This window comes from Cyprinus carpio, unplaced genomic scaffold, assembly GCF_018340385.1.
Source record: "Cyprinus carpio isolate SPL01 unplaced genomic scaffold, ASM1834038v1 S000006624, whole genome shotgun sequence".
Lineage (NCBI taxonomy): Eukaryota > Metazoa > Chordata > Actinopteri > Cypriniformes > Cyprinidae > Cyprinus > Cyprinus carpio.
The window spans coordinates 540,835-557,146 of NW_024879256.1; the positions used below are offsets into that span (position 1 = coordinate 540,835).

General features: G+C 40.3%; 1 protein-coding gene across 1 annotated transcript; it reads right to left on the minus strand.

Annotated features, from left to right (window-relative positions):
- Nucleotides 1-5,702: 5,702 nt before the first annotated feature.
- LOC122144226 (sodium channel protein type 2 subunit alpha-like) lies at nucleotides 5,703-9,840 on the minus strand. The gene has a single exon (XM_042754956.1). The coding sequence runs from the start codon at nucleotides 9,817-9,819 to the stop codon at nucleotides 8,626-8,628; it is 1,194 nt and encodes a 397-aa protein (XP_042610890.1). The 5' UTR covers nucleotides 9,820-9,840; the 3' UTR covers nucleotides 5,703-8,625.
- Nucleotides 9,841-16,312: the final 6,472 nt, after the last annotated feature.

A 16,312-nucleotide genomic window follows, 5' to 3' on the forward strand; every position in this document is an offset into this window, starting at 1 on the left:
ACTGACTCTTTTTAAACATGCAGCAACAGCTGTTTTCATAATTTGTTTCTCTTCCTCTCTCTCTCTCCTCTTTCTCCATCTGCTCTCTTTCTTTAGTCATGTTGCAGCCATCAGCAAAATATCATAAAAAAAACATCTTAAAGCATACATTATCTCTCTTCATCAACAGACAGACTCAAGAGATCAATTTGTCTTCTTTCCATTCTCATTCTCTCATTCTTTCTCTCTCGCTCTAAGACTCACCACATGTTGCGCCGGCGGTTTCTCAAACATTTGCTTCAGGCTGCTGAGTGGGATGTCAAACTTCTCAATGTGCCTGTTCTCCTCCAGGTCCTCTTTAGCGTTCGCAGGCCGCAGGGCGAGAGGAGACGAATGAGCGCACCCTCCTTCTTTCGACACCTCGGGTCCATTTCCTGATTGAATTTCCATTGTTTAGGAAACCAGATATTCCAGCCTCCCCCACGAGAGCAGAGAGGACCACTATTGAGAGACTGGACAGAGGAAGAGAGACACGGTGAGAGAGAGAGAGAGGAAAAGAGAGCAAGAGAAGGATGTGGAGGAAGAAGTGCGTGGCACAGTTGTGGTGTCTAGGAGGCCGAACCAGACGGACAAACCGAGGACGGCCTTGAAGGAGGAGAAAAAGAAAGAAAAGAAAAAAAGGTCTTAACTTATGCTATGAATTTCCTTCCAGTAAACACAATCGTCACACGCACAATCAGAATGCCAAAGTTAAGGGTTTCAAAAGTGCTGCAGTTGAGTAAAACATAATCACACACACTCCTGCCAACAGGAAATGAACATCACTCCTGAACAAATCATGGAAACTTGACCACAGCCCTCCTCACGGCTTTGACACCAACACCCTTTCCTTTCAACACACACACATTTCCCAAAAAGAAAACCCACCCTGAGACTGTATCCTGCACACAGCCATAAATTTCCAAAAAACTCCAACCTCCAAAAAAAAAAAAAGCCATACAAGTGCAGATTAAGGTCCTATGAGGCCACAGGGAATCTAGGGGAAACACATGGTTTTTGACATAAAATAATATGGTACTGTACTGTATATCGGGATTGACTTAGTATATTTCACAATTACATACAAAGTCAAAATTTAAAGATTTTATCTTAGAATCACAACTATCTATCTCCAAATTACACATTTTGGTAATACTTCAAACTTTCTATTATGCAACTTGGACTCATTTAGCAGCTTATAAAATTTAGATGTAGTTCTGCAGTATCTTGTTTGCATATGATGAGAAATTAAATCACAATCATAGTGACATTTATACATTTAAACATTTATACATATTTGCAGTGCCGCATTTCCATATTCTTATCTAATATTGTAGGTTACATACAAGCTCTATTAATAATATCTGTCCACAATAACCACAATATTTTCACAAAAATTGTTGCAAAAACAAAACAAAACACAATTTAAACTTTTACACAAATCAAAGTAAATAAATGAAATAATTGATGTCTTAGAGGCAGCCATTGTAATGTGTTTTGATCTAACATGACAAAAGTTTTCAGCTACAATCATTTTTATACTATAGCTTTACTACAATTCAAAGGTTTTGGGTCAGTAAGATTTTTTAAAGAAATAAGTATTTATTATTGTTATTATTATTATTATTATTATTATTATTAAGAAACTGCATATTAGAATGATTTCTGAAGGATCATGTGACGCTGAAGACAGGAGTAATGGCTGCTGAAAATTCATCTTTGCCAACACAGGAATAAATTACATTTAAAATATATTAAAATAGAAAACAGTTAAATTATAATTATATTAATTATTAAGCTTGATTGTAAACCAATTAGATTTCACAGTGGTTGGCACTATATAACAGACATGGACAAATGGACAAAGGTCAAAGTGTCGTGGTCGCAGCTAGATATAACAAAAACTGAGTTTTTACATCAAAGAGCTTTTATCTCTTCACATTATATCATGTTGCACCTGGTTAAGACATTGTGTTACTGTCATGCATATTTCAGTTTGTTTTTACATACAGCTGAAATAATTTCCTGTGGCAATCAACAGCATACCATAGACTGCTGATAGAGTTTAACTTGTAAGCAGTAAAAATAGCCTGTAAACTCATTTTTATTTGTGCATGACTGAATTATCTGACAGGAAATGGCCATGAACGGATGGGTGAATGGAGGAAACCGTTCTATATAAACTGGGGGGAGGATTCTGTGACCAGCATTACTTAAGTAAATGAATTCCAGGCAGGACACGTTCAGACAATTGAGTCATGGATCAGAGACAGGTGAAAACATACAGTATGACCTAGATTCACACACTCTTACCTTCTGCTACAGTGAATGCTTGTAGTTCACAAAGGAGACTGTAGGAATGGTTGGTGAGGCAAAAAGAAGGAGACTGGAGAGATAATGGAAGAGGGGGAATGATGGTGTCAAGTTAATGCAAACTAATGATAAGAGAATTAAGACACGGCTGTAAGGAGAGAGAGGATGAGAATGTCACAGAAATGCATTATTCAACCCACAGAAACACAGCTCACTTACAGGCCTGTCCACTCATCTTACATACTACACACACACCAAAACACAGAGACAGTAACATCCAGCTAAAGGTTACCCATGCTTTAATGCTACACAAACTGATGACATTAAAATTCTAGACATCTTACACAAGGGCCAATGTCTTGTTTTTTTTTTTTTTTTTTTTTTTTTTTTTGGCAAAAACATGACATGAGGGTAAATAAATGATGACAGAATTATCAAGCAAACTATCCCTTTAATTACTATTCAAAAAAATTATAATTATAAAAAATAAGTTTTTCAAATTATGTAAGATTTAATTGTAATTAAAATATAAAAGAAAATGTAAATAGTAATAATAATGATGATAATAATAACTGAAATTGATTAAAAGTTTGAACTTTTAAAACTTAAACTTTAAAAAAGCAAAGATAGAAACCTACATTTGATTTGCTATTAATTGACGTTCATTTAATTTTATACTTAGCAAAATTAAGAATATTTAAATAAATCTATTTTAGACCATTTGTTTGAATACCCTTAGGAAAATGATTAGCAGCTAATTAGTTTTATTAGCTAATTAGCAGCTATTATAAATGAAACAACAGAGGGCATTACACATATCCTTGAGGTACACCATGAATTACCATTACTAATTATCATTCAGTTGAATGAATTGGATGAATTGTCATCAACAATAAAATATTGCATATTTGACTCTGTGTTGAATCTTTTATCTCAGTTCTTCTCAGTCAAGGCATTTCCAGAGCAGAGATGAGATTGCTCCTCACCAGTAAAGAACAGTGTTTGTGAAATTAGATTGTCTTTCTCTGTTTCTCTCTCTTAGTCACTCTCTCCCCTCACTTTGACCTACTTAGCCTCTACTTCTGGCAATGTGTGTGTTAAATGCACTGTTCTTTTAATGCAGGACTATGCCACACATGTATTTCTCTCTCTCCCTCTCTCTCTCTCTCAAGGGACTTGCTAAAACAGTGGGCTTGAACTTTTAGGAGCACATTTATCTGTTACAAAGAGGAAAATTTCTACACTGTTGCAGTTTGTTGAACTTGGTAAAATGCTTTTGCTTTCCTTTTAACTCAAATGCAGATGGTGAGATGGTTTTTTCCCACTGTTTTTTTTTTTTAAACATCATCATGCTTTTTATTTTCCCACATTTTACTTTAGTGGAAAAAAGTGAGCTGGTCACATTCAGAAAACAGTTACTCACAGTATGTAAAGTGCCATACACACTTAGAAACACAAACACACAGTAAGGATTGGTTACACTTTAGATTAGGAACACTATTCACTATTAACTAGTTGTTTATTAGCATACATATTATTATCATATTGGCTGATTATTAGTATTTATAGAGCATTTATAGAGTATTTATGATTCATGCCTTATGCTGCATGACCATATTCTATATCTATTAACCCTATTCATTTTCTAAACATAAGCACTCTTACTATCAATAAGCAGCAAATTAGGAGTTTATTGAGGGAAACTTCTGTGAATATGTTTACTAATCTAAATTGTCATGTTACATGACAGGCATGTTGCCATTTTGTAATGTGCACAATAACATGGACATTATATTATACAGTGATTGAAGTTCTATTAAATACAGACTTCATTTGAATTGTTATGCACATAAAAGCTAAGATTTTACAAATGTGTGTAGAATAGCTTGTTTGTTAATTATTTAAAGCTTTAGGTGTAAAAAATACATAAATGGAAAAGATATAATATTAAAGATACTAGACATTATCTAACATAATTACATACCAAGAACATGATTTGTAAATACTGTCAATAATGTAAATATTGTAAATATAGCCCACCACAGTTTTCAACCTTTTATACAGTATTGAACAATAAAAAAAAAATTGTACTAAAAAATAATCTTTTTGACAAAGTGAACTACCTAAAACATAATGCTTAGCAGTGCCCTATATTTTGTTTGAAACCCATGTTTTCTATAACAAAAAAATATATATATATTTTTAGGCTACTGTAACTCATCAGAGTTTGGTTGAGGTCAACACCTTCTTTCACTGACCATTTGCTGCAAAAGACAAGAAACAGAATTCTATTAGTTATTTTAGTAAACACACCATGGTAAAAGGGTAGGCTATGGTTCCTTTAAGAAGAAATAATTAAAATCCCCGTTCCTGGTCCTGTGGTGTAACGCCCGATGCTGGTGAACAAATGAAGGGCAAACGTCCATCATATAACACATGTGTAACCTCATTCAACCGCAAGAGGGCGCCTTGAACTATTTAGAATGAGACTTTATTGAAATGGCTCTGTTACCGGGATCGTTTACCAGCCACACCCTGTGTTTTGTCAGTTTGAATTGGTCGAGATTTTAATCTTTGCATATGTGAATGGTATAATTTTTTATCTAGCTGTTTTTCCCGAATAATTTGATTTAGAGAAAACTTACGTTGACGCCTTATCCTTAACCTTATCTGTGCATACATAAACACGCACGCTTATCTCCCGCACCAGACCTCGCCATAAAGACAGTAAAACAAACACCTCCTCTCAAAAGGGAATCCCACAGGGACAAACGCGGGCCTGTCTCTCTCTTTGACTGAACAGAAAGCATGAATGGGATGAGAGACGCTGAAAACGAGGGGTGCTGGTTGGGGAAAGCCTGCTGAAAACCCAGAGCACTATGGGTAGAAGCTGTGTGATCAATCACTGAAGGGTGTACCGTGATGTCAGGTTGCCAGGCAACAGGAAGAAAAGCACTCCAGCAGGGTCACTCCTGATTACAGAGTGTTTCTCATGCGCGCGCGCACACACACACACACACACACACACACACACACACACACACACACAGTCTTGGGTCTGTTAAAAAGAGAGTCTAGCAGCAGTACTAGAAGGATGATTGCAGCAGTTCATCTCACCAGGACTAAATTTAGGCCTTCTCCTACACCTCCTTCCACTTTTCTTCTCCTTTTTCCAAGCGAGATCTGTTTGTGATGTCCAGAGGTGTAAGTGTTCAAACGATGAAGGTAATATTGACTGATAGCTATTTGTTATATTTGTATTTTATTAATTATTGAATGGCACAGTTATACCAATACAGACCGAAGACTGAAAGAAAATGCTGCATATTTGACAAAAAACATTTCCAAAATAAACGTCTTAGGCTTTTCAGTTACTGGCTTCCCAAAATGTGCTTTATTTTGGAAAACTACAGTGAATGTCTGCAAACTCTGCTCCGCTTCAGAGGAAATCAATTCATATTGCACATTCAAAACAAAAGGTAGTACACGATTGCAAATCATGAACATTTTCAAGTAACCCAACAAAAAAAAAAAAACAAAGAAGTATGCATTGCTCTGCTGTGATTCTCTCTCGAAATGATTTGCGATGTGTGTAATAACGAATATAATAAGTTTTACTTTGGTACAAAAAATATGATCTTTATTCTTTTGGCTTTTAAAATAACGTCACCATGTAGTTAGTTAATATAGTGCATGCAGTTTACTACCACACTACGAATGAAATATGACGACCACTGATTGCTTCATAAATTTTTATGTACATTTAAAACCAGGACCTGGCCTTCACATGTAGCACTGTGCAAAAAGAAATGTAAAAAAAAAAAATAAGTTAATAAAAAAAAAACCCCATTAACATGAGCTTGAAACTACTATTTACAATATTAACAATAAAGAGAATGAGAATAAAGCACATCGATGGTGGCCCCAGTACATACAGTCAAAACACACACATATAGATCTCTCTCACATAAATAAGCTCTCATATTCTTTTTCTCTTTCACACTCGCACCTCTCACACATGCATCCAAATGACAGTTTAAGTGGCGTGTAAAAGTGCTCCTCTACAGCGTTGAGTACAGAGGTGAGATACAGCGTGCCATTATATACATACAAAATCACCACCAATAATTCAACAGAAGAGCTAATGTCATAATCGCATTATTCAGCCGAACTCAGGGTGTTGCTGTTACTCGGCGACAGACATCGAACGAGGAAAATTGTTTTTCAGTAGAGATCCACTGACAGGTTGACCTGCACCTATGCACGGAATGGTTTAGATTTGGAAGATATATATATATATATACATATGTTTTTTTTTTTTCCTTTTTTTTTGTTCAAAATAAAACGAGGTGAGACATGTGGTTGTCTGGTACAGAGACATTCAGCAGGGTTATACTGCCTTTTGCTATCACCTTCACCAGTGAGTGTACATTCAGGCTTCCCGAAGTCTGTTATCGTTATAGTAGTTTCACGGAGGGGTGGACATCTGTCTCGTCTCATATGTGCCTCATATGTGGTGTAGAATGTTTAAGGTTCAACGAACAGCTTTTGTTGCTTAATATTGATCACCACAGGAAATAATTGCAATTTGCACCTTAAATAAGCTAAAATCAAGGTTTGAATGGGGCACTTACAAATGAAGTAAACTGTGCCAGCATCTGGAGGGTTTACAGGCCAAAATGTACAGCTTATATTTTTTGATAAAACACTTACATTTAATCATCTGTAAAAGGAAAAGGAAATGATGAGTTGTGAAATTAAAGGTTGCCTAAATTGACATATTTGCACTGTTTTCAATATTATTCCTGTGGTTGTTGCCATTCCAGAACCGTTGTTATGCACCTGGTGTCAGGTAAAGTCATAGACAACCACTTCTGATTAGACCGCTTATGTCTATTGATATAACAAACATAAGTAGAACTTTATCTATGTGAAGAAGAAAAAACAACAACAACAACAACAACAACAACAAAAAAAAAAACATTCAAAATATAGGATGTGGCCCCTTTAAGAAATACATAAATAAAAACTCTAGTCATGTGGTACAATGCCTAAGGAAATCGCATCACTTCTCTTCTTGGTGTCTTTGTGCAGATATTGTGCGAAAGTTATTGGCATTTTCATGACAACGGAGTTGAAAAATTAAAGAAAAGCTTAGATAAGTGATTATATCACACTATTCTTCTCATGTTAACATGTATAATCTATAATACATCATATAATGTTAAAGCTTTGTGGTTCTACTATACACGTGGCTGTAAACAGTGTTACTTTTAATGATTAATTGCATGGCCTGTTTTACTTCGTTTATAAGTGCCTTTTAGTAACACAAAAATATTGTCAATTGAGGTGAACATACATTGAACCCAGAACATTCATCAAAGGGTTTGAGTCAAAAAACACTGAGTTTGGCTCATTCAACAGTGGAAGATGTCAAATGGTTCAGTTAATCCATTTTTGTGTTTGTGTTCAGTAAGGCAGTGCAGACATGGTCTACATCTTCATCCATAAAAAAAACAAAAAACATTCTGTGTGTGAAAGTCCTGATTAGTACAGTAGCATTCTGATCTCAGCTTACTGAGCGATTGATTTTGTAGCACTTAGAACCTACTGGTGTGTGTGTGTGTGTGTGTGTGTGTCTGTGTGTGTGGTTTGTTCGGTATATACTAACGCTAAAGTAAATGAGGTCCCGTTCAGATAATTCACTACCAGGTATGATCGACATTCCCCAGCCCCTTCTACAGACAATGAAGTAGTTCAGACAATCAAACCCATGAGTAGAAAAGTTCAACATGAATAAAAAAATGAGCTAACAAAAATGTGCAGGTATATAATACGCCATTCAATAAGAAAGACACCAGCGGTAGTGTTAGCACTAGCTACTGATGACTATAACATTAGTTTCTTTCAGTCCTCGGGATTGTGTAACAACACTCAAAACTAAAAGACAAACACACACACCACTCTAAACTTGCCATTTTGTTTCACACCAGCATCCTTAGGGATTCAACATTCATACTCAAGTGTGTGTATGTGCGTGTGTTCGTCGTGTCGACACTGGCACTGTCCTTGAATCAACGCTTTCCGTCAACACCATAAATGCACCCTAAGGCTACCTCGGTGTGCACGCACACAATAGTCTAGACACACGCACATACACACACTCCGCCTCACACACACTCAGTTTGGCATTAGTTCCAAAACCGCTTGAGGTGAATTGCACCCCAGTGCTCGCGCTCTGCTCTGTAAACAGTGTCTCAGTTGAAAAGAACAGTCTCTGTTTCAGTCCCTCGTTCATTTTTTTCTGTCTCTTGCATCTTTTGCTTTGTCCTCCTTTTCTCTCCTCTCCTTTTCGTATTTGTCTTTCTCTGATTTGGCCACACTGTTATAAGACGGCGGAGAGGCAGAGGAGGGAGTCATATCCGTTTTGTCTGACGCAGAGTTCTCTTGAAACTTTCCGATGACGAGCACCTCTTTCTCCGGGATGCGCACACTCCCAACTTGCAGCTGCTGTCGGTAGGCTTCGGAGGCCTTCTTTACCGTTTGCCTTATACGATACCGTCGGAAGGCCCTCTGGATGACGACGGCCGACATCTCCTCCTGTTTCCTACGGAGGGTTGTCGTGATTGGCTCGTAGGAGACTTTGGAGGGATTGGAGGCCATGAAACGATCCTCCATCTGTCCCCTCAGGGCATCCATCTCGCCCTCCTCTCCCAGTACCCTCAGGGTAAAGGCGAACAGGATGTCCAGGCAGTGGATGCGGTCGCCACTGACCATGGGCAGGTCCATGGCTATGAGCTGGATCTTGTTTGGCTTGGGGATACGTAAGGGAGGATCCAAAGCATCTGCAAAGTCAGAAAGCTTCTCATACTCCACGAACTGCGTGGCGTTGGGATCGAATCGCTCCCAGACTTCGTAGAACATTTCAAAGTCGTCCTCGCTCAGTGGTTCGGCGCTCTCCTCTGTGGCTACGCTGAAGTTCTCCAAGATCACGGCAATGTACATGTTCACCACGATCAGGAAGCAGATGATAATGTAGCTCACGAAGAAGAAGATGCCGACCGAGGGGTTTCCGCAGTCGCCACGGTACATGCTGCCCGGGTGCTCCAATTTGCTGTCGCAATCCGGATCTTGCTTGTTCAGGATGGGTGCCAGGAGGCCGTCCCATCCTGCTGAAGTCGTAATCTGGAACAAACAAAGCATCGAGTTCCCAAATGTCTCAAAGTTAAACATGTCATCAATCCCTGCCTCGTGCTTCACATAGGCAAAGTTGGACATTCCGAAGATGGCATAGATAAACATGACCAGGAACAAGAGGAGGCCAATATTGAACAAGGCAGGAAGTGACATCATCAAGGCAAACAGGAGTGTACGAATGCCTTTGGCTCCTTTGATGAGACGAAGAATACGGCCGATTCTGGCAAGTCGGATGACTCGGAATAACGTTGGCGATACGAAATATTTCTCAATCATCTCAGAGAGGAACATGCCTGAAAAAAAACAAAAGTACAGTAAGTTATCTTAGGAATCAATGCATTTTCCATACTATTTGAGCTTAAAGGAATAGTTCACCCTAAAATGAAAATTACCCCTTGATTTACTCACCCTCAAGCCACCCTAGGTGTATGACTTTCTTCTTTCAGACAAATACAATCAGGAGTTATATCAAAAAAGGTGTTTGCTCTTCCATGCTTTATAATGGTAGTAAATAGTGCGTCAAAATCTGAAACTCTATTCACTGCCATTGAATAGGCAAAAATTGCATCCATACATCATAAAAAGCACTCCATACAGCTCCAAAATGTGGAAGTGCAGAAGAGAGAGCAAAATAAAAACACCAGCCACAAATTAGAAATATACCACAAGAATTTGTAGAGAAAAATGATGGGAGTATTTCGATATAAGCCACGAGGAAACTGGTTTTCCTTTGCTGTAAACAAAACTTGGTCCTTGCAAAACGTCTCAGGTTACGAATGTAACCATGGTTCCCTGAGTAGGGAACGAGACACTGCGTCCTCTAGGGGTCGCTATGGGGAACACCTCGTCGTGACCCGTGTCTGAAGCATACAAATGAAAAAAAAACACCAACGAGTTGGCCGGCGACAGCCTCTGACGTCACTACCGGTGCGACTATAAAACAGGCACCGGGAAACACGTCATTCACTTCTTCGTCTGAAGCTTGCGTCCGAAGCATGGCAGGGAGCTAGAGGACGCAGTGTCTCGTTCCCTACTCAGGGAACCATGGTTACATTCGTAACCTGAGACGTTCCCTTTCAAGGGAACTTCGAACTGCGTCCTCTAGGGGTCGCTATGGGGAACAGTATACCCACGCCGCCATGCTGAGAGGAGTGCAGGCCAGAATCATGGCGAACACTAAGTACCAACTCTACCATTTCAATGGGAGTTGCCCCCGGGACGTTTAGACGGCTGTCTGTGACAATACCCCTTACGGCCAAAGGCCTAAGCTACATACCCAACTTAATTGTTAGGGCCTCGGCCCGGTGGTAGAGCTAAAGGCTTGGAATCAGGAAAGATTCCTTTAAAGGGATACAGCTAGGAACCTAGCATTTTATACTAAGTCTAGCCTGTCACACAGGGGCTACAGCTTGCTTCCGCAAAAGCTTGCTGAAGGAGCTGTCTCAACAGATCTCCAGTAGCAACACCCTGTTTAGATAGGTATCCGAGGATACATGGGTGGAGTGGCGCCCAAGATGAACGGGGCTTTTACCAACTCAAGAAAGGGCACGAAGTAACCGCGCGAAGCCCTCACCATATAGGATTTTAGAAAGAACGCAGAGTACTAGCGTGCGAACTTACCACAGTGTGGATTTCAGAAAGTGTGCAAAGACTTCACGTGCACACTTACCATATCATGGATTTTCAAATACTGTTCTAAGGGAAGGGCTCTCGTGGGACTCTGATAGAGCAGCTCATGGATGGAATGGTGGATCTCAAAAAAGTATGTTTGAGAGTCATCAACTCGATCTGTGGAAATAATGCTGGAGCGCTCTGGGAAAAACAGTGAACTCAGTCTCATATGAGAGGAGAACTCCTGAATCCAGAGTAGCACGCTCATAGGCGACCCTTCTTGGAAAAGGGGAGCGCTGCTAAACTACCACGAGAATCGCCCGAATAGCCCCTGATGTTGAGGGAAGCGATGCTTGAAGTGTATAAACAAATACACACTGGCTGAATGGAGCCCAAGGAACCAAGGTCTAATCATCTCAAGAAAGGGAACGAGGCGGAGCGCGTAACCCTTACCATACAGGATTTCAGAAAGTGTGCAGAGTCTTGCGTGCACACTTACCAATATGTGGATTTTTAGAAAGTGCGCAAAGGTGTTCACGTGCACACTGACCACCATGTGGTTTTCAGAAAGTACACAGAGCTTAGCGTGTGTACCTAAAGGTTCCTAAGCATCGCAGAGGCGCTGAAACTAACGGGAGAGGCAAGCTCAAATTTTATAAACCTCTAGCGAGGGGAGCATCACCTGAGGCAGCATATACAAGAAGACTTCTGTAACTGCCACCTTCACTTCCCGCTGGATGCGACAGCACCTAAGCGGCCAGGAGACCCCTCAGGGTGACCTGGCCGGACATCCATGAAATTCCCTGCAGTGCTGTGCCAGGCCTGATGATCAAGGAGGCTCCCGCAGAAACCTGTGATCTCAGCCGCCTAATACCGGAACATGAAGCCGGATGGCTGGTGCTGACGAGTGTTTAGTAAACACTGTAACTGAGCACTGCAAAGGAAACTCACAGAGTTTATTAGTAGACACATAACCACCAGCAATTTACACATAAGTATATACAGAAAGGGTTATTTTTATACTCCCACCCTCCTGCGCTGGAGCCCCGCTCAAGGGGGTGCCTCCTTTTAGTCCGGACCATCAGTAAGGTGGTTGCTATGAACATAGAACCAGCCAAAAACATTATAGGTCCAGCATAGGAGACTGTTATGCGTTAGAGGTTTCCACCTAACCTCGATCAGGTGGAGAGCTGGTGGTTACAGGGGAATTAGGAAGGGGAGGATAAAAGCAGAAGTTAAAAATCCCTAAAGGGAACGAGTGGATACCTCAGTATCACTCTGACTCAGACGAGAACGCTGCCTCGTCTGGATCACATCCCTTAGGTTCTGCTTACCCCCTTGTGACCCACAATTCCTCTTAACCCTGCCCGCAGGTGGGTGAGGAGCGTGAGTCGCGACACTAGCCTTCTGTGCCCGTCTTTGATCCTCAGATCGAGACAGGCCAGGACCCCTATGTTGTTCGGGCTCAGACCTGGACCTTCGTGGAACGAAGGATCTGAAAGCAGCGGAGTGCGCCTTCGTCTCCCCGAACTTCTCGATCACCGTCTCAACGGAAATACCGAAAAGTTCAGAAGGCGAAACCTGAGCATCGAGAAGAAAGCCTTTTCTTTCTTCCCGATGTCTGCCAGGTTCATCCACAGATGTCTCTCCGCCACCACCATGGCCGCCATAGTCCTGCGCTTGGCAGAGGCGGCCTGCTTGGTAGCCCGGAGAGAGGCCTGTGGTGCGGCGCAGCTCGGCTACCTGATCAGGAAAAAGGCTTTCGCCTTAATCCAGGTCTCTTAGCAGATCAGTCTGATATGCTTGAAACATTTATTTTGTAATAAAGCCACAGCCTGACCTGCTGCTGCGTATGCCCTGCCATTTAAGCAGGATGCATTGCTTGAAGAGGCTTAGATGGCAAGGAGGGAGATTAAGAGAGGATGTCTCCCCCGCAGAATGAAAGCTCTTTCTGCAGGGGGCATCCTCTCATAGCCGTTTTCGCGCATCGCCTCGATGTCGGCAAAACTCTTATGCTGAAACCGATGGATGCGAGAAGAAAACGGCCTCTTTTCATTTCCTTTCGATCTCAGTATGGAGATCAGGCAGAAATGGAAGGCTCACCTGAGCTGGAAGGGCTATGGTCGGAAAGATAACGCTCATCGAGGTGCGATCCATAAACTCCAACAGCTCTACATACGCAGAGCAGGAGAATTGAGAAGGCTCAGCCTCAGCTTCTTCACCATCCTCAAATATCTCCTGCTTTTCCTGGGTAAAAAACCCAGCAGAGCACTAACCTCAGTATCAGAAAGTGTTAAAGATATAACATCATCCTCCCGAGGCTCTCTCTCGTCCGACGCCATTATGAGCGCGAAAGGGAAAGTCCCTCTTTAAACCATTCAGACAGATCCACCTGAAATTCTCACGAGGTCATTCTCCTCCGTGCCTCAGCAGCGGCGGGTCCTGAACCGCGGGAAGCAGATGGCTGCCTTTTTTTTTTTTTTTTTTTTAGGAAAGAGAGACGAACGAGAGCGGAGATTTTTCTTTGAAAAAACGCTCGTAATGCACGCAGATTGCCTCCTCAAAGACATCGCGTGTGTGCTCTTTACCCAAACAAATCACGTAAAGATCGTGTGTGTCATCGGGGTGACAAATAATGCCGACACGGATGCATACATTGTCTAAAAACGCTTGCTAGTAGTCGCCATGATAGACAGAGAAAGAGCGCTCTTACCGGTTCTTTCAGATGCACGCTTCAAACAAAACAGTCAGTGAAGACGAAGAAGAGAGAATGACGTGTTTCCCCGATGCCTGTTTTATAGTCGCACCGGTAGTGACGTCAGAGGCTGTCGCCGGCCAACTCGTTGGTGTTTTTTCATTTGTATGCTTCAGACACGGGTCACGACGAGGTGTTCCCCATAGCGACCCCTAGAGGACGCAGTTCGAAGTTCCCTTGAAAGGGAACCCATATCGGTCGATCTCTATTTAGAATAATATATAATTACTTCAGCAAAACGAATAATTTACTATACTATAACTGCAAACACCAAATACTCAGTTATTCACAGAAAAAAATGGAAACATCTCCATCAGCTTCTTTCATTGTTCTTCTTTTTTGTTTATAACGGCTGTCTGATGGTAATTTGACGAAACTTTTTCATCTTTTCCTATACGTATAGGTCCAATACAATCTACAGTCTTTTTTATATTAGGATATAACATGAACTCTCACCAGCATTACTGATCAATTCACAACAGTTTTTATCAAGATACTTTAGGGATTCATGTTAAAATTGACAAACCTCACGGCGGATAAACCACCTTTCTTCTTTTAGCTTCTTGAAATAAACGTGTAATGTTAGGCTAACTAAAAAATGACAAGGGTTAAGGTAAAAGTAATTGAAATAAGCTGAAATTTTCTCACTTACCAATGTAATCGTCGTTCTCCCGAGCTCGGTGAAGTTTAAACAGCGGCACTCGCACGCTTATTAGAGATCACTCTCGCGACAGGAGCGTGACTGAAATGCAGCGCTGTGCAGACTGGACAAAACTGATCAGCGCATAGATACACGTTCAAGTTGTTTGCCGTTTATGTCAAAGATCATTGTGTGCAGCTGTTTGGAGGGATGAGTTATAAGAGCCTTTTAGAATCTAAATGAAACACTGTGAAACTTCAAACTCCATTCGATATATGAGCATGGTGCTCGTCAATAAAAGAGCTGTTTTGCAATCATTTGCTAACTTGCAATCATGTAAGTGTGCTGAGTAAATATTGGACTATAGTGTGTAGGCCTACCTATTAATAAATGGATAAAACTGTCCAGATTGCTATACACTGCTAGTACACATGTATTTCTACTTGATCAGTTTGTTGGTATAAATAATTAGGTTGATTCAGTGATAGTAGACTTAAGTAAACCAGTTAAATTATATGTTAGGCCTTTTTTCAGTGTACAGGATCGCATAGCAATTATTTTCTATTAAACTTGACAGTGCAGAGGTAAATTTTAAGTTTATTTTATTTGGAATAAAGGTGTGTCAAAGTAAAATTGAAATAAAAACACAAATATAATGTATTATAATATGTTTAAATAGCCTAATGTGTAAACATACATAAAACATGGTTTAGCCCAAAGAACGCTTTTGTGCCAAAAAAAGGTTCTTTCTCCTTATAGAACCTTTTTGGCATAAAGTGTTCTTTGGAGTTGAGCAAAGCACCCTAGGGTTCTATAAAGAACCCCAAAGAACCTTTTTTTCTAAGAGTGTAGGGTGCTTCCTACACCAAAAAGATTTTTCTCATTCATTGCATTTCCATTGTCTTTGATGGTCTGACTGCCTGTGGACATTTTGCTCAAACTCTACATGGAACATCCGGGAGAAAAAAGACAACACGGCAGGGGTCATGACACATCCAGCTTCTGTTGGCTGAGTAAGTGTGAGGCATTTCAGGCAGGGGAGGTCACCCAGTCACACTGGACTCTCCATCTGTGTGTCTGTGCGTGAGTGTGAGTGTGTTCGGGTGGCACGTGCTTGTAAGTGAGAGAAAGAGTGAGGGAGGAAAACAGACAGAAGGGGAAACAGCAAGAGAAAGAGACAGAGAGGGGATATGTGTGTGTGATTCAAAAAAGAAAGAGATACAGCAAAAAGAATGGCAGGACACATGGGTAGACAGCAGACACTCATCTTTCACTGTTACATGAAAAGTGCTGCTTTCCACAAAATGGGATCTGAAATTGTTTTTTAAGAATGTTTTGTTTTCAAAGACTTTTTTCTTTCCAACAAATGGTAAAGGATAAAGTACTTCACCTTTAGAAAATGTTTACTGCTGATGGTCAGACTAAATAATATATCAGGGCTTGCAAAATTTCAAAATCCCTGGTAGCCTTTTGGGCAGACGTTCTTCAGGTTTTGGTACCCCAAAATGAATTTAAATAGCCCAAATAAAAAAAGACATCGGCTGAACTTTACTGTGGACAAATCCGCAAAAACTAGTAGCATATCGGGATGTAACGATTCAATAAACTATACACCATACAATTTTCTTACAATATATTTATATATATATATTTTTTTAAATGAGATGACAAATTATAAATGAAAAGGTGTCCTTTTATTATTTCTCAGACAAAATACTGCATATTTCTTTGTGAAATTGAAATGTTAAATAATAAAACTAACTTGAAATTTTAACTAA